The sequence below is a fragment of the Sceloporus occidentalis genome, unplaced genomic scaffold, assembly GCF_023333645.1.
Source record: "Sceloporus occidentalis isolate IW3139 unplaced genomic scaffold, rSceOcc1.0.p SCAF_107, whole genome shotgun sequence".
Taxonomy (NCBI): Eukaryota; Metazoa; Chordata; class Lepidosauria; order Squamata; family Phrynosomatidae; genus Sceloporus; species Sceloporus occidentalis.
This window is the reverse complement of record NW_028317087.1, coordinates 774,407-794,293: the sequence shown is the minus strand read 5'-3', so window position 1 is coordinate 794,293 and position 19,887 is coordinate 774,407. Positions and strand designations below refer to the sequence as shown.

Sequence of the window (19,887 nt, the reverse complement as noted above, 5' to 3'; positions counted from 1 at the left end):
GAGGCAGCATGGCATGTCTGGGAGGCAGCGTGGCAAGCCTGTGCTCAAATGTGCATAAATTGGGGGGGCTAGTTGGGAAATAAAGTCAAGAAATGCATTTTATCAGTTTTTTTTTTATTCTGCTGTTTGTATTTAACATCATTTGTTTATTAAATTATTTTAAATAAATGAAAAATGTACATTCATTTTTTTTTTATCCGATTAATCGAAAAAATAATCGGCCAACTAATCGATTATGAAAATAATCGTTAGTTGCAGCCCTACTATGGTTATTCACATGGCTGTGAACTCTGCTTTACCAGTAAGCAGTTTCTTCAAAGATATTCTATGTTGAACAGTTAAACCAAAGAGAACGAAACATTCTGCAACTTTTGAAACTAAACATAAGTCATCACCTGAAATAACAACGGATGAAAGGGTTAATGTAAGAAAGAGTATTTGGCCGGTCAGATCACTTACTGAGGACCTTGGAGTATAGAGGTCAATAAAGCACAGAGCAGACACTCAATCACGTAGCATGGGTGTTTTCTAAATATAGTTTAAACATATTAAATGCTGGTAACGAAGCGATCGATAAAACCACTGTGAGGACTTGTAAGGCTCTGTGGTTCCTACAAATATGGCTGCAAGACATTATTTGCAAAATAGAAGAATTTTCCATCATATAATTATGACAAAATCATCTTGAATAAACAAATCCTCAGACAATTAGTAGAAAGGGGAGGTAACCGATATGTTGTAAGCCCCCTGCCCCCCTAAATAATACCTAAGGCATTTCAACATATGCTTCTCATTTCCTTTAAGAAACATAAGCAAACATGTCAATTGTAAAATATAACCCAAGAGTCTGAGCGAGACTCTAGAGGGCACTGCGTGCCTCACAACTGCCACAAATCAATATGTTTACGGGCAGCAAAAGGACGCGTCAATTAACACATATTCTGAAACATGTTGTATTATTCCGTGTGCCAAAAATTAGCAGCATTAAGGAATTTTGTTACATAAAATATCAACCTTGGTAGAAAATGTATATTTTAGCTCTGAAAACATGGGAGTGTTTTTCTGAGAAAGCACTCAATGCAATAACTTAACTCAATAAAGGTGCAGCTATACCAATTTTAGCAATCTTACTTTTTAATAATCTTACAAAAACAAAAGAACAAAGTACCATCAATATTGCAGAGTAAAGACGAAGAAAGAACCACCCAAGCCACCTTCTCCTCGATAGTACCCTCCCCCCAAAAAGGAAAAATATGCCCTTTAAATTAATTTTAACAGTTCCTGCACTCTCTTGATAGCTGAAAAACTGCTCAGCCATCTAGCTGTGTGCCAGTGTGCATGGACTGATGCCTGTACAGCCCTGAACCCAGTACACAAGAATAGGATACATTAGGAGTATGTGTTATAAGCAGCAGGAAGCATGTGGCAGCCCCTCGTAAGTCCCTTTAAAATTCAGGAGGATGGTTACTGTGGGTGGCTGACATGTAAAGTATGGCAACCTGTCTACAAAGCACATTTCAGCCACCCGAGTCAAACCAAGTTCTTTAAACTTTAAAAGGAAAAATCTGGATTGACATGAAAGAACCTTATGCCAAACTGTAATACAGAATACCGCATCTGAGGTCTAACCTTGTGCAATGTGATACCTGCTCTCTTACTGAGAACTCAAAGTTTTGTTTTCAGTTTGCTAAATACACTGCATTCTATAAGAAGAAAATGAGCTGGCATCTAGATAGACGTGTGATACAACACTCTTGTGAGCAACCAAATACATCACGTTGATGGGATCAATGAAGTCTTTCATTATAAAGAACAGATTAAAATGTTTAGGAGAAAGCCAAGCCTGCACTCCTATACCATCTAATTCACACTCACGGTCAACGAGCCACACATCAAATGAAATGCAAGTCTCATGAGGATTTCCAAACCTTATTTCACAACCTACACTTGACATATTTAGATTAGCCAGTTATAAGGTTTCACAGACGGTAGGGACTATGATGGTTACTCAATTCCAAAACAGAGGAAGTTTGCACTGCAGGGGATGTTCCTTTTATAAGTAAGTATCACTGTTCTGTGCAGAATGGTATGGTCTTAAAAGACAAAGCATTCTCTCACAGGTGTATTACATGTATTAAGATGCAATGTCTTAACTACATGAATATAAAGTACTCATATGTCCATAGTTAATCAGGGGTACATTACAGCATTAACAACAATTAAAAACCTTTTAAAATTAAAATAAAGATTCTTTTTTTCTGCTGGATCTATTGTCTTAGTAAACCTTTATCACCCACCCTACATACAAATTCTGGCAATTATATGCATTGAAGTATGCAGTTCAATAGATTGGCAATAGATTACATCTTCTTCTCAATGCATCATGAATGGCCAACTCTAGTGAAAGTTTTCATGGGAAAAAAAAACAAAACTCAGCCACCCATATATTAGCGCTTAATTAAAAGGACATTCCAACCATTAGAAGCCGTTTAATGCCTATAACAGCCGAGACGTCCTTATTTCAATTGCCGTTTAAATTGAAGTGGTCTCTTCTTGGGATATACTTAGCATTACTCAGCTCCAGCCCTGCATCCGCAAACACTGTGGGCTGGCCAGGCCTTCTCCTAGGGGATGGCGGGGGCCCTTGAGATAAATGCCCTTTTGGTCCCATTGCCAAGCCAGCCTATTGGATACTGAACTGGACCTATTCACCAGTTGTAAAACATGCAATAAAGATGTACTCAGCTGTTAAACTAACTGCCAGCCATGGGTGAGGGCTAGGATATATAATCTTCTCAGATGAAATGTTAAACATGCTCAAATATGTTAACCCCGCTGTGAAGAACCATGTCTGATCTTCACTGTTATTATTATTATATTTATGTGTACCCTGTTTGAATGTGGCTGCAGCTCCAGCCTTCAAAAAGACGACCCTATAATCTGGCTGGGGCTCTTAATCAGCCAGCACAGCCCTGTCTGCCCAGACGGCACCCGCACTACAGGGGGGATAACACAGGTGGGGGAAACCCATTGTATCCCTTAATCCCCTCACCTGATACATCCCCTGTATACCGATGGGATTTGTGATGGGATGTGGCTGATAGGATTGGGGGTTGGGTTCGGTGCACAGTGAATGGAGATTGTATATAAGTTCTGTGTGTTTGTAATAAAGAGAGTTCTGTTTTAACCTCAAAGCATGAAGTCCTGTCTCATGATTGAGGGAAGTGCTGGTCTGTGACTGCTTTCTTCGGACAGCCACAGCGTCTGGAGAGGGAAGGAGCTGATGGGCGGATGTGTCCAGTCTGGGGCACAGGACGATCAGTCACATTGGTGGCAGCGGTGGGAACTACTCCTTCCAGACCAGAGCGGACCAAAGCAACTAGCCGCAGAACAAAGTTATACCCTGGCGAGGAAGAGCCAAAACGGATCCACAGATGGAGTGGATTGAACAGTCACCGGGATGCGGGGTGACTTGGAGGGGAGTCGAGACCCTCGAATCGGAGACTCCAGTATGGGAGTTTGAGAGACGGACCCGAGCCCGGCTCGTGAGATGGAGAGCAGCCCTGGAAAAGTGGAGCGCCCACCAAGGTACACATCTGCCCACCCTAGAACAAAGAATCAGGGACCAGCGGAATGGGAGGCTCTACTTGTTCGGGGGACCTGCATCTCCAGGTGAGGTTGCAGAGCTAGAGAGGCTGGTCCGACAGGAGATTGGGCTCGAAGAGGAGTACCGAGCCATATACTGGGAAGCCCGAGGCCCGCAGCGAAAATCCAGAAACAGGAAGTTCTACTTACCGAGAGCTTCTTTTCCCTGCCAATCCCTGGTGACACTAAGGATAGACTCGCGTTCAATCTCCAGGCCGTCAGTTGGAACATGGCAGGGTTTGGGTGTAGGAACGAACCCTGATGCAAAAGGTCTCTCCAAGCCGGGAGCTTCAGAGGGGGAGAGAGACTTAGAGTGATCAAGTCCGAATACCAGACTCGCTTCGGCCAGTCTGGTGCTATCAGGATCCCGGAGGCATGGTCCATCTTTATTTTCTGTAGGACCCTGGAGACCAGAGCAAACGGAGGAAAAACGTAGGCGAGACGGAAATTCCATTCCTGTGCGAAGGCATCTATCGCCAAGGGATGATCCTGAGGCCTGAGGGAAAAGAAGACAGGAATCTGAGCATTGTCTCTGGATGCCATAAGGTCGATCTCGGGTAAGCCACACCGTTGGATGATGAGGTCGAAGGCCGCCGGATGCAGAGCCCACTCGCCGCTCAGCACAGGAGTTCTGCTCAGGAAATCCGCTTGAGAATTTAGAGTTCCTCTGAGGTGGACAGCGGACAGAGTCATGTGACGGGACTCTGCCCAAAAGGAAATCCTGAGCGATATACGGAGAAGTCGAGGACTTCTTGTGCCCCCCTGTCTGTTGACATAGGCTACCACTGCCTGATTGTCGGAGCGAAGCAAAATGTCCTTGCCGGCGAGCAGATGCTCCCAGTGATGCAGAGCTCTTTCTACTGCAAGCAACTCCAGACAGTTCGAGGGAAGAAGTTTCGTAGCTGGAGACCAGAGACCCTGCACGAACAGGTTCGGTGGTGATAAGTACCTTGGAGACAGGAGACCAACTCCTCCCTGCGGCGAGGATATCCCGTTGGAGCCACCAGGAGAGGGAAGCTCTGACATGCCGAGGAGGACAGACATGCCGGTCCAGAGCCAATGGGTTGTCTTCTAGATGGTTGAGGACAAATCTTCGAAGAACTCTCATGTGGGCCAGAGCCCAGGGCACCGCATACTTTGCGGAGACCATCTTGCCCAGCAGGGACATGCATAACCGTAAGGAGCTGCAGTGTGCAGAGCGAATCCTGCGTACTAGGAATCGAATTTCCTTGATCCTGGCAGGAGGAAGGAAAGCTTTCCCGGAGCAGGAATGCAGGCGAAGACCCAGGAACACTAGCTGTTGAGAGGGAACGGTGCACGATTTGTCCCAGTTCAGAATCCAGCCGAGATCTTGCAACGTGTCGACCACCGTAGAAAGGTGAGCAAGAAGAATCGGCGTTGACCGGGCATGGATAAGCCAATCGTCCAGATAAGGAATGACTGAGATACCCTGAACTCGGAGACGGGCCGCCACAACTGCCAAGAGTTTCGTGAAGACTCTTGGGGCTGCCGACAATCCGAATGGAAGGGCTTGAAACTGAAAGTGCTGGACAGCTGTACCCCGAGGAATCGCCACTCTCAGGAAACGATGAGATGGATGGGAACATGGAAATATGCATCCTTCAGATCTAAAGAAGCCATGAAGTCGTTGAGGCATAAGGTGTCGAGAGTGGATCTTACGGTTTCCATCTTGAACCGGACAAACTGGAGGTGACTGTTCAAAAATCGCAAGTCTATGATTAGGCGAAGACCTCCCGGTCTCTTGGGGACCAGAAAAACCGGAGAATAAACCCCTTGGCCCAGTTCTGGCCAAGGGACAGGAACCAGGACTCTGAGGTCTGTCAACTGCTGAATGGTAGATAACAGGACCGACCGCCTTGCCTGGTCTGGAGGAAGGTGTGAGATCAAAAAACGGTCTGAAGGTCTGGTCCGAAATTGAAGTAGATAGCCGTGCGATACAATGGCTCTCACCCAAGGATCTCGGGTGAGTGAGAACCAACTGTCCCTGAAAAATCGGAGCCTTCCTCCCACCGGAATGAAGGAGGCGTCATGCAGCGTTCTTGGGGTCTTGAAACGCTTTGGGGAAGGTGATTCTGTCAAATCTCCCCCTTCCACGAGGGAATCTGCCTCGGAAGCTTTGTTCTCTGGACGAGGATTGAACCTGGAACCATGGGCTCTAGATTGTCCTGGGAAAAAAGGCCGAAAGGACTGCCGTCTTTTCGAAGGAGGCTTTCGCTGAGGCATCCAATGCTTGTCCCCTGTGGTTTTCTCCAAAAGGGACTCCAGTTCTTCCCCGAATAAAGTCTTACCCTTAAAAGGGATATTAAGAAGCCTGTTCTTAGAGGCATTATCCGCCGCCCAGGCCTTAAGCCACAAGGCCCTCCTAGCTGCAACTGAAAGTGCCGAAGCTCTGGCTGTCATTCTGATGTTTTCGATAGAGGCATCACAGAGAAAATCCACGGCCAGTTTCACGGCAGCAACATTCTTGAGGATAGTTTCCCTGGAGGTTTTGGCAGCAATATCCTCTTCGATCTGGGAGAGCCAAATCTTGGCAGGTCTGGAAACCGAGGCAGAAGCAATTCCAGGTTTAAGGACAGCAGCTGAAGCCTCGAATGATTTCTTAACTGCAGCTTCGGCTTTCTTTTCCATCTGGTCAGAGAAATGAGAGCCATCCTCAAGCGGCAGAGTAGTCTTCCTGGAGACCCTCATAACAGCAGTATCTACCTGCAGGGTAGCACAAAACTGAGCAAAGTCCTCATCAAAGGGAAACATGCGTTTAACCCATCTGGACAGGTTAACCCTCCTTTCCGGGTGGTTCCATTCCTGCTTGATAATGTCAGATAGCGCAGGATGAACAGGAAACGAGGCAGACTGCTTGGAGAAGCTGGCACCAAAGAAAGGGTCACTCTTCTGGGTGGAGACCTCCTCCAAATGCATAGCTGACCTCACAGCAGAAATTAAAGTCTCAATCTCTTCTACCGGGAACAAAAAAGTAGTTTCCTCCCGGATCTCTCCTTCCTCCGAGGAACCTTCCTCTACCTCAGGATAGTCAAACTCCGAGTCTGAGAACAAAGGCTGACGCCCTAGGAGAGCGGGGTCTTGTGCCGCTGGAAGGTGGTGATAGGCAGGAACAGTCTGACGGAAGGCAGAGAAGGTAGACTGCATCTCTTCTGTAAGCCAGGTCAAAAACTCCCTACCTCCAGACGGCTCAGAATCCGCTACAGATCTCAGGCAAGCGGAGCAGAGCTTCTTCCTAGAATCCTGCAAAGCCTTGTGACACCCGGAGCATTGGGCGTGTTTAGACTTCATAACAGCCTTCTTAGGTTTGTCCTCGACAGAGGGTGGCTCAGCATTATCAGGGGCCGACATAATGAAAGATGCAACAGCATCCAGCCAAAAGAAAACAGCAGGAACACACATAGCAGTCAATTCACTTACCTTCTATATATGCAGTGAAAAAGAGCTGAAATTAGGCTGTAATCTGCAACAGCAAAGAATTTGGCGCCAAAAATTTGAATTCTGTCCGAGAACGAGGCTTGGACCGCACAACCGGAAGAGCGAAAACCCGAAACTGGAAGTCGGCAGACTCCAATATGGCCGCTGTAGTAAGCCGCAACAGCGGCGTGAATCCGCTGAATCACAGACCGGCAAGCCTCCCTGGACATAGGAGGTGCCGGCATACACGCTGGTTACTCCCCAAACACAGCCGGCGGACCTGCCGTGCTCACCGTGGGGAAGACGGATCCACCGTGGCCGCGATCACCGCCGGGACGCCGGCGCCACCGCGGCCACCGCCGGGACGCCGCAGCTGCGAACACAGGAGCAAGCGCTGGGCGACGCAGTAACAGCCATCTGGCAAAGGTACAAGGTATCCCCCAGGAATGGGGGCTTAGCCCGGGGAAAACGGCTCAACCTAGAGCCGGAGAAAACAAAAAAAAAAGGGAAGACGAGTCCCCCTACCTGATGTAGGGCAGGAAAAAAAAACTGGTGTTAGTAGGAGGGGAGGGCACTTTTAAAGTTTTGAGTCCTGCCCTATCTCAGGTACGGAGGAGTCTATCCTTAGTGTCACCTGGGATGGCAGGGAAAGCCCCATTCTCCGGAAGGGATGGATGTTGGCGGGCCTGGCCTGTTGTGGGAGGCATTCGAGGAAAGGGATGTCTTTGGCAATGGCAACATGGACCAATGGTGGGACATTAGTGCCAAGTGCCGGAGAGCCCTGCCACCCACTGCAACAAGTGAACCTTGAGAGACTAGTAGACAGAGAATGGTGTCTCGAGGCAGAATACTTGGCGCTGTTCGAGGGGCGCTACGCCCTGCAATGTGAGCCGACAGATGTCCCAGAGCGAGCTCCGGAGGCCGCTCACTGTAATTGGCAAGCCTCCGGACTTGAAGGTTCAGCCCCTCTGCCCCTGGTATTGCAGCCAGAGCCCGAAGAGGTGAAAGTGGGCAATCACTTTTGGGAGGAAGTCTTCCGGGCGATTATGGACCGCATGCAGTCGCCGGAATTTAAGGCAGCGGTCTATGGGTTTCCACTAGAGGCGGCAGAAGCGCCGACAACAGGGCAGAGGGACGCTGTTCTCTGCCCAGCACCACGCGCCCCTCCTACTCCGGCTGAAGCGCCGGCAGCGGGGCAGAGTGCCGCTGGCCTCTGCCCGCCCCACAGTGAAAGGTCCCTGCTAGCAGGGACCCACCAGGGCAGTGCGACGCGATCCTCTGCCCAGCACCGCAAAATGCCAGACCGGCAGAAGAGCCGGCCACGGGGCAGAGTGCTGCTGGCCTCTGCTCATCCCCCAGCACAGTGTTCCCGCCGGCTAACGAGGACCAACCAGAAGTGCTGGCACCCGGAGAGAGTCGCTGACCTCTGTCTTGCACCAGCAATCCTCGCTCTGGCTGAAACGCCGGCAACAGGGCAGAGTGTTGCTGGCCTCTGCCGCTCCACAGCGAAGGGTCCCCACCTGCTAGCAGGGAACCACCAGCGGAAGAGCTGGCCACAAGGCAGAGTGACGCTGTTCTCTGCCCAGCACCGTTCCCTGCACCAGCAGAAGCACTGGCAACCGGGCAGAGCGTCGCTGACCTCTGGCCTGCACCAGCAATCCTCGCTCTGGCTGAAACGCCGGCAACAGGGCAGAGTGTTGCTGGCCTCTGCCGCTCCACAGCGAAGGGTCCCCACCTGCTAGCAGGGAACCACCAGCGGAAGAGCTGGCCACAAGGCAGAGTGACGCTGTTCTCTGCCCAGCACCGTTCCCTGCACCAGCAGAAGCACTGGCAACCGGGCAGAGAGTCGCTGACCTCTGCCCTGCACTGCTTACACCCCATTATCTGGCTCTCCCCAGCACGAGCATCCGGGAGGCGTCGCCCCTCCCCAGCGGCCGTCACCAATTATGGGAGGAAGGGCAACCGGCACTCCCGCCAGGTAGGGGTAAGTGAAACTGCTGCTGCTTTGGAGTGGGCTCTTGTTGTTTGGGTGGGGGAATGTGGAGCTGACTCGGGACAAGCCCATAGTCAGGGTAACCATGGGAGGGTTCCATCAGGTTGGGAGGGAGCCGAGTCTGGGCTGAGGGCCCAGAGGGGAAAGGAAGCCCTGGAGAAAGGTCTCCCATGCCTGCAGAGAAGACTAAAGAGGGCTGCCCACTGGAGAGGCTTCTGGGCTGGCCTCTTACCCTTTGACTATGGGCCAGGCCTAGGAGCCTGGGTGACTGACATGGGGCTGCCAGGGTGCCCCAGAGGCCGCACGCCCGCTCTCTCTCTCTCTCTACCCCGCAGGACTAGAGACAGTAGAGGCCCGGTCATCCCCAAGCCGATCCGTTAGGGATCTGGCTGTGTCTGCCGGACGTTTGCACAAGAGGGGAGTAATGTGAAGAACCATGTCTGATCTTCACTGTTATAATAATAATAATAATAATAATAATATTTATGTGTACCCTGTTTGAATGTGGCTGCAGCTCCAGTCTTCAAAGAGACGATCCTATAATCTGGCTGGGGCTCTTAATCAGCCAGCACAGCCCTGTCTGCCCAGACGGCACCCGCACTACAGGGGGGATAAAACAGGTGGGGGAAACCCATTGTATCCCTTAATCCCCTCACCTGATACATCCCCTGTATACCGATGGGATTTGTGAGGAGATGTGGCTGATGGGATTTGTGATGGGATGTGGCTGATGGGATTGGGGGTTGGGTTCGGTGCACAGTGAATGGAGATTGTATGTAAGTTCTGTGTGTTTATAATAAAGAGAGTTCTGTTTTAACCTCAAAGCATGAAGTCCTGTCTCATGATTGAGGGAAGTGCTGGTCTGTGACTGCTTCCTTCTGACAGCCACAGCGTGTCCGCTTACTGGGAGAGGGAAGGAGCGGACGGGCGGATGTGTCCAGTCTGGGGCACAGGACGATCCGTCACACCCGCATATAAGAAATGTTTCTGTATACTCTTACATTAGGTGTCTTGAGATATGCCGTACATACCTCTGGTTGATTTTGGCTTAGAGATATATTGGTTGAGAAGGACATTGGTGTACGTGGTGTACATTTCTTCTTTAAGGAAAAAACGGTCATATAAATCTGCTTCACAAGACTGAGTTAGAGAACTAGATTTTTGTCCCATTTTCCTCCCTCACCAACACGTGTAAAGATTACATATAAGTAAGTACATGTTCTATATATGCTCAGTGGCACTCCCTTTGAAGTCAAATCAGTGAGAGTAGTGGAAGCCAATCACATGCATACTAGCTGGACATCAATGTTCAGTTATAGCATACATGAAATTGGCTGCTGTTACTTCCATTCACTTCAATAGGATTGCCACTGAGCACGTATAGGGAGAGAACATACGTAAACGTTATGTTTTCACAGCCATGGATTGTAGAAAAGATAGAGTTCTTATATTCTTTAATGGTGTTAAAGAATATGTACTGATTTACATGCAGTAACATGAATAGCAGTCAATTACAGCAGAGCAAAGCATTTTAAAAGAAACCAGGGCTGAAGGGATCCTTCAAAAAAGGTAAACATCTTAAATATTTATCCTATAGAAATTTTAAAAACATTCAAGGCTGGCTATCAAGATCTGCTCCCACATAATTTGTATAGTTAAAATCTATTTTGTTGTTAATGAAAGCATTAACACACTAAATGGTCTAAGAGCATTGGTTTCAGTAAAAAAAACTGGAGGATGCTGACATCAGTTAGTGACTACACATACAGTGGTCTTCTATGGCTATGCTTTAAAGGCTGGCAGAACTTGTTAAAATGCTCTCACATTTCAGGGGGACACCTGTTCAGCATATGAGCAGCCATTAAAGGTAAGTAATTGTGTGTGTAAATATTTTACAGTGTGTATGTTGGTATGTGTGTGTAAATATGTAAGTGAGTGTTAGTGTGTGTACAAGTATGTGTTATGTGTCAGGGGTAAGGTGTTATGTGTGATAGGAGTAAGGGAGTCATGTGTGATAGGAGTGAGGTGTGATGACAGAACGAGGATGTTTTCTATTGAGTATAATAGTTAGTGGGAGGTGTCAAGAGCTGTGGTTGTATTTATATCTTAATGCTTGCTACTTACATGTGCTCCAGAAGCCCTCTGCTGCCCTTCCCCTGTACCTTCAGACAATAGCCCTGTTCATGATGTTTGTTTTTTTACTTTATATTAAAGAGAAATCAGAGTTTGCCTTAAAACATATTTTAGCAGCTTGGTTATAAAAGTAAAGAAGGGACCGTGCTTACCCATACTCATCTTGACAGACAGATTCTGTTTGCTTGCTGACTCCACTAGATGTCTCCTGACTTCCATCACTGCTTCCTTCTGCTTCATATTGAACATGGACTCCCAGAGCGTCTTGGCAGCAGGGTCACTGCTCAGAAAAATAAAAGACAAGACAAATATAAGCTAAAACCATTTCAGATCATATTAAAACATACATACAAAACGTAGATCTCCCTCAAGGTCACTTTGGGTTAGAAATATAAGAGTATACAAGCATCTTCCAATCTTTAGTCACAGAACAAGGTATCGCGAATTACGATTTCTTTTCGCAATCATTCATATGGCCCACAGCTGGAGAAAAAGCCACAAGTTTTAATTTAGAAGATGAATCTCAATAAATTAAAAAAAAACTTTTTAATCTGACATTGAGAAATGCATTCATTATTGTGCCTGGTTTAGATTTCTGAAAAACAAAAACAATTATAGGAAATATGAATAAAGGTGGTGAAAAAGGGCACAATACACACAATGTATACAAATCACAGATGGGTGTGAGTGTGTAACACTGAAAATGATCAAAGATGGCCTGTTTAATTTTAGCAAAAATTCTCTTTGAGCTTCTAACATTGTAGCGAAACAATCATTTGTAATAATGCCTTCAAACTAGATGTTTTTAAATGATAGGAAGGATTGTTAAGGGGCCCTAATGCAACCTTATATACTATACATGATCAGCTATGAAACTAGAAGAAAGGGAATTTGGGTCCTGAAGAGGAACCCTCTTGAATTGAGTGCATTTACTATTCATTATAAAATGCAAACAGTGTTCTTCAACAAGTTCTTGCAGTTAGAAGGGCTAAGTTGACCCTGTATAATGCATAATTTGATGCGCGAGTAGACTTTGAAGAGAGCTCACTGATTCAACTACGCAGCTAAACTCTCCCTGCAGCAGAAGCGAAGGAGTGGGAGTTGCAGTAGAGTTGCTTTTTCAGTTCTCCAAATTATTTAGCTTCTTCTTCCACAAGGATTGAGTATAATGCATTACCTAGTCTTTGAAGTGGCTTTTATTGAGTCAACTATGGCTTATGGAAGCCTAGGTTGAACTAGCTAAGTTCAGAGAACCTTCAAAGTGCCCCTGATTAGTAGGGACAGTCCCCTCTTTGGGACCCAGTTCTCCCCCTGTCCCTCTTTTTTACCCTGATGGCCACCACAGTGCTCTACAAAATAAAAGTCATTAAAATGTATGATCATGCATCTGATCATGATCATCCTTCCAGCTAGCCATATCTCTAACCACACCACCTAAAAACAGAGCGTTTCTCTTTGGTCAATTCACAAGAGGGTTGTAGATTAATGGAACAGCCTACCTTCCGATGTGGTAGAGGTAATACAGCTATCCTGAATCTAAGCTGACATCAAGGAACGACTAAGACCGGAGTCTTTACATCAGGAAAATGAGTTGACTAAATTTACCAGATGGTTCTTATCCACCGTCAATTTCTATGTAATGTTTCTGTGTTATGTCTATCATACGCTGGGAGGCATGTCTCCATAATGTATAGCAAGGTTATGACTGATCTACGTCAGCCAGAACACTTTCACTGTTGTTGGTTATCACAAAGATTTGGGTCGTGCCCAAATTGCTTTTTAATTTTGTCACACATTAAAAAAAAAACTCAAAAAGAAATAAGGGAATGTTGGGTCTGAAGGAAAATAAATGTTTTTCATTAGCGCAAAAGGAAGTGGTAAATAAATAAATCTGTTTGGAACGACAAGAGTGGTTAGTGAATTATGTGAGATTAGAATGATTCATTCAAGTTTAGAATACATTTTAACACCATGTTCATATGCTGGAATCACTTCAGTCTTCAGAAGAGTTGAAAACAAACATATGATGAGTTGCACACCCACTAGAAGGTAAATAGCTTTGAACCCGTATGTCCTGATGGAAGTTATTACACTGAAAAAATGAATCACAAGCTTTTGCAAACATATTGCAGTTCGTATAAATGAAAGCACTCTTAAATGCCATTTGAGAACAGTTTATGCATAAGAACAGTGGGAGATACTTAAAGTGGGTCTGTCATTAAAAAAATCTGCATTAATTAAAGGAACAAAATGTTTCCATAAACTATTCTAAGATGGTTCAGCAGTATTAAGAACCTTGAACCTTGTTGAAGGCATGTTATTTTAGGCGAGTAAGTGCTGCAAACATTGTTATAGGATGGGAAATAAATTAGGAGATGTCAAGTAGATTCTGGGAAAATATATGTTCTCCCTATTAAATGGTACCAACAGATGCTACCAGGCTATGGGGCAGAAAGAGAAATTCACTTTTCAATATTTCAATATTTAGTTAAAAAGGCCCTAAAAGTGGATGGCCTGTGTATTGGTGAGAAAGCGGCACAGATTTTGACACGGAGTTGAGTAATTACAGGGTATAATATATATTATCCAGATTAATAATCTTTCACTAAGAAAAACATGCTGACTATGAACGTTGTCTATGATTTAAAAGAGCCACATACCCTAAATACTGTAAAATAGGCAATGCGGTCTTTTATGGGTTTAGCCAACCATGCTGGGTAGATGGCTTCACTGCAGGCCTAGACGATTCACCTGACCCAGTGGACCTCTAGTCATGGATACAGACTAAACTAAACAGGAGTGGTACTGATTCACTTCGTTCCCACTAACACATATTTACTTTTAGAGTTACTTTCACTTTATCAGAAGCCAACTGTAACATTTTGAGGGAAAACAATCAGATTTCCCTTTTGGCAAACAAAAAAAATTGTTCTCTGTTCTTAATAACCACATAAACCCTCCTAATGCTAGGGGTATGTTTAAATAATAAAATTTCAGGAAAAGTAAAATGTAAAAATAACGAGGAGCAAGTCATCTTGTGTTGTTTACATTTTTATATAAATAAAGCTGTGAGTAGCATACACTACTCTGGCAACGGGAGGGATGTAACCTCTCCTGCCACAGCGATGTCATAATGTTAGCTACATTTAATACACTGATGCTCCACGCACAGAGTGTGAGATTCATGAACTCTATAAAGAATGTGGATTTTTTTTTTTATATGACATCTTAAAATGAATGGTTTTTTGATTTTTTTATCATCATATTTAACCTCTTGAGTTTCCAGAGGGAAGGGCAGTTCCTCAAGCCATGGTTTCCCAGAGGTTCCCTCCTGAAAATGGGGGGGGGGCATTTGGGTTTTTCCTCTCCTGCGTGCTGCTAAATCACTCCGGAGTCCAGAGGTAGCTCCTTCTTTGTCCCCCGCCCCATCCATACAATATTTATTATATAATAAAGCTTTCATTGTCCCCATAATCTTTGTTCATGGGTAATTCTTTCAAAATCCTAAAAGGCAATAATCACTTACAGGTGTTTGCAGCTTTTTTTCCCATGGTAGCTGAGGGAGCTTTTCCTTATTAATAAATTGTTGGAACTGTTACATAGTAGCAACTAGACAATCTTCAGCAATATTGTGCTAGGCCTATACAAAAATTGGTTTTGAAAATATTGAGACAGTTTGCCTTTTGTCCAAATGTTTTCCTAATTAAAGAAGATCAAAAAGGAACATTATGTTTTAACAAGAAATGACAAAACAGTTGTGTTTTATTCCAAAACCTCAAGTCATTCACAGTGCAAGTTCTTGTAGACCCCACTTGGTATGTATATTGGCAGGGATGCAATTCGTATAGGTTATGTATTCGTTTATGTGCCAGAGCCTCTACAGATAACAGACAAGAAGCAGAAAAGTAGTCCATTAGAGCCGCATTCAGTGCATGCTGCTGTCGGTTTAATATCATGTATTTTATTGCACTTGTTAAAGTAAAAAATGCTAGATATTTTTTTCAGCTGTAATAACAAAAGATGTAGCATCCATTCTTGGCGACAACGGTCAAAGGGACATTTTTGTGTGTCCGACACTGGCATTAAAGAAGAATGCAAAGTTCTCTGTTAATACTATAATATGCATTCTTCCAAAATAAAAAAAGTAAATTAAAGCATTTACCTGGCACAGAAAACCCTGTTCCATGCAGCCATCCTCTTCCATGGTCAGACGATTCTTGCCGCTGATTAGCTGCTTGAAGATGCCATTCAGCATCAGGAAATCAGTCCCATTGAAATCAATGGCGGCAGTTTCCACACATGCGTGCCGTGATCTAAACAATCCTCCGCACGCAGCGGGAGAGGAGTATATCACCTCTAGATATATGCGTTTGGTCGAACACATCAACTGCAAGGTATTTGGCTGGGGGAAGAAAAAGGGGCAAATCCCCAGAAAGTTTTGCAAATACATAGGGGCTAACAAAAATTTTAAGGAAAACCACAGTTTGAGTTAAAAAGTAAACTAACTCTGTCACGGGCTTTAGTCATCCATATCAATTATAATTACATTATACCTGCAAGTGCAACTTCTTATACGTTTGCAGAGCAGGACAATCTTTTTGCAAAGGTGTCGCTGCTATGCCAGGTATTCTACTGGAAAAGGTCTGGTATTTTTAAACTTTACCTTTAAACCTTGACAGCTAAACCTCAAGGCAAATGACATGTTTCAAAGAGACCGTTCCACCATCAGAGGCAGCAGCTTATACAGGTCAAGAGCTGCCTAAGAGGTGGACAAAGCACCCCATCAATTAGCCTTAAAACACCGCTAAATAGGCCGGTTACACGGGACATCTCCAATCTCCCCAACCACCTCCACGGTGTGTTGGTCCAGGCGCCTCTGGAACTTCTAATGTGGAACACCTTTCCTGCCTCTTAAAACATTCTAGCACAGTCCAAAATAAAAAAAAGTTTTAGGGTACACTAGAAAATAGACATTTGTAATGGTTTGTTAAAATGAAAAACATTTAAAAAAACAAAACAAAAAAAAGTCTTATCTTTCATTGAGAAGCAGACATAAGAAACAGCTACTACAAACACAATTCTCTAGATTATCAAAATTACTTTTTAATTTATCAAAAGCTGCCAGAATCCAAATCCCTTTTAGTAAATTCCATATAAAGGCAAAGCCAATTGCAAAAGTAGAGACAAAAGATATATATCTTGGCTCATAAACACACAGATGCAACTTTGGAATGATTCCGCTTCTCATAAGTTATATAGCATGTGACATTACACATTCAGCTCCGCACGCATTTAAGATAAAGTCCAGCTGTCTTGAAATAACGCAAACAAAATGTTGGATTTTTGTCCAAGTCTTATTACTGTGCCCCCATACTGGCCTTAGGTTACACATTCTAGCATTAAAATCGATAATGCAGAAGGAGCATAGAAAAAAACATTAAAGCGAAGAAAGACGTTCCAAGCACATAGAATGTGTTTACATAAATACGGAGAGCCCATTAATGTTCGAATCAGACACAATTTTATGGGACTGATTTAGAAAGGCAGGACCAATACGGCGATTCCCACGCCTGGAGGTTATGTTGAGATACAAGCGTTATATATTTAGTATTAAGTATGCTACAGATATTCATGTCTAAAAGGAAATACATCTCACGGCAAATTCCACACATTTTCCTTTGAACCGGCGCACTTACACTCATAATACAGGGGGCGACAAAAACCAGTCTCGATCTAGGAGGAAGCTTTTTTTCTTCCCCAATCATGTTTTTATTTTCATGCATTACCCTCTGGTCTGCAGTAAAAGAACGCTTCGGTAATACGATATAAAACATACTTTTCTTTAGTGCAGCATCACTTTGTACTGTATCGCATCAGTGAGGTCAGTCTCACCCATTTAATTATACATTATGCAGGGACAGCTTAGCCTTTCCTGACAGAAAATTCAGTGTCAGCCCTTCATAATGAAAAGTGACTTTCTATACAAGGAATAAACAAATCTGTGTTTATCAAAGAGACCTGTCTATATTGTGTCATGGCTTTGCGTTTGTTGACTTTTTTTGTTGTGATTTCATATTGAGGTTATACACTACAGTGAGACCGGTTACTCTCACTATACATTATGGAGTCACAATGCTAGCATGTTTCTCCAGTAATAAGGGCTCAGTTTGCTCGGTGTGATTTATATTGGCCCAGCCAAGCTCTTGCTCAGTAGAAGCTACAACTGTTGTGATGAAGATTTGTGATGCACATAGAAAAGATATATATATATATATATATATATATATTATACTGGACCAGCCAAGCTCTTCCTGCAGTAGACTTGGATTGGATCTCAAAATGTATACTGAAACCATGGAAGGGAAACCACAACTGTTCCGTTACTGAACTCATTACTTATAATAATCACCACAGAGTTCTACATTCCCCCTTTTTTAGTGGGACATGGACAATCTAAAATTCCGAGTAGATTAAGCTGACACAGGTATCTTGTACATGGAAAAACACCAAAGAGAGGAGAAAAGAGCACTAGGAGAAGCCAGAGGGAATTGTTAAAACTATATGTAGACTTGCAAAAAAAATAAAAAAAAAATAAAAGTGTGTAAACAAATATTCTATATTGTTACATCTTGCCATTGATAGAAAAAAAGCAAAATACACCCATCTCCTGCACTTACGTTGGCTGTGCCAGACACCCAGGAGCTATGATTCCTTCATTATCACCTTCACTGCGAAGGGCTGTTAGCGAATCCATATTAACCATGACATCATTTGTATGACCTTGAAGAGACGGCAGCGCAGATAGTATCTTCTCTACTAGGTTCTCTCCATGATGACCGACAGCTCCTGAAACAAAACAGTGCATTAATACAAAAAAAAAATACAAATCTTTGAGAAACAGAAGTTTGTAAGCACACAGTTATAATAAGCGAAAGAGGAAAGAGCATGTCTGGCTTTGTGTAATGCATGGATGAATCAGTAAGATTTTTCCAAACTCTCCTTACCCATTGAATTTTGCATTATACAGAAACATTCTAGTGTTCATCATAATGAATAAAGTAAGGGAGTGGAAACCACAGTTCTCCTGCCTTCTCTCTTTTTAGTGAATAAACCTTAGCATGCACTACATTTAGATATACTGAATGCTCTCGTAAACTGGTGTTTAACCTCAAAGGACCGTTCACACATAGATCAAAATTAACCACCAACAGGGCCCTTTTAAACGTTAAGAAAATACTACGAGCGCCTCACTTTGCAGTCTTCACAGAGATTTATTTCCTTTAGAGGATGGTTCATAAATTCTGCATTCATCAATCACAGTATTGGACCACATTAACCTGCGACAAGGGCAATGGTAATTGATATTAAATAAATTTTGAAAAATACGGGCCAAGATTAGTCTTATTTATAATCTTATAGTCTAGTTTATTAGCAACCCAACTGAATGCAACAGCAAGCCCATTACTATGTGCCGAGAACGCCCCCTGTGTTGAGCTCAAAAGCAAATCTATTAATGTCAATGGGGGCTTGAGTCGGAACACCTTCTTATACATAGTGATTTGATTAGCAACTAGTTGAGCTACAAATAATTTGCGGCAAACATACTTATCAGAGGCTTATTCGGAAGAGCGGGACTTCAGGTGAACCGTAGCGTCAACTCACTGGCTTTACAATGCAATATGAGGAACTGGGTTATACTCCTCTTGTGAGAAGAGGTTGGCCCCTACCATGCAGAATTATATCAGTGAGGCTTAAAGGGACACTTCTGCCACCATATCCACTTTAACGCATAAACTGTGCCTTTTTAAAGGATTATTTTACACCCCTGCGCCTGACCCCCCCCCCCCCCTAGCTACTTAGCTTACAGGGGATATGTTCAAATGAATACATCTCCTGCTTGCAAAGTGCATTATACACTATACCCCTTTCAGCCATGCTTTCGGAGGGTCTAATAAGTTTCAGTGGGATTGCTTTCCTAACGCTGGCTTTTTCATGCAGTCAAGAGTGGTGTGAATATGGGATCACTAAGAGGCTGGGGCCAGGAAAGAGGCAAATCCCTCCATGCATTTGGAAGGAGAAGATGAATATGTAAAGGCGACACTCGCCTCCACTCATGCGTTAAAGTGTATATAAGTGGAGATCTCTTTAACGTCAGTATATTGGCCAAATGACACACAGCTTTGATATTGTTTTTTTTTTGCGTACATGTTAGAGAGATTACTGTTTTCTACACAAACTTCAGGCCATTTAGAATAATAGCATTTTTTTATCACCATCATAGTGTGTTCGATAGGACTCTAATATTTATGAGCGGTTATACATTAGCACCATGTTCAGCAGACCTCACGCCACGTTCAAACATTGCATTTTATTAACACCGGTATCAGGATCTCAGCATCACTGACAACAGCGAGTTTAAGCATCATTTTTATATTGTTTTATCAGACAATATAGGCACACGACGAAAAGAGTCCATCTGCATCCACACAGAACCGGTTATACCAGTAACCCAAACTAGACTGGTTTTCTATGTACCGCTATATCAGAGATTTGCTTTTGTTTTCTTCAGCCCCGTAGCTGACATTTTCCTGCGATGTAATTGTTCTCTGGACTGTTTTTCCAATTACATAAACAATATTTAAGTCATTTGACCAATAACTGTATTTTGTCATAATAGCATT

General features: G+C 44.0%; 1 protein-coding gene across 1 annotated transcript in view; it reads right to left on the bottom strand.

The window, feature by feature from the left end:
• Positions 1-19,887, bottom strand: part of LOC149283238 (sec1 family domain-containing protein 2-like) — a 196,633-nt gene that overhangs the window by 175,822 nt on the left and 924 nt on the right. The window contains exons 2-3 of the mRNA XM_089497812.1: positions 17,884-18,052; positions 11,359-11,486 (exon numbers count right to left, since the gene is read on the bottom strand). Coding sequence (XP_089353938.1) covers positions 11,359-11,486; positions 17,884-18,052 — 297 coding nt within the window. The remainder of the gene's footprint in view (positions 1-11,358; positions 11,487-17,883; positions 18,053-19,887) is intronic.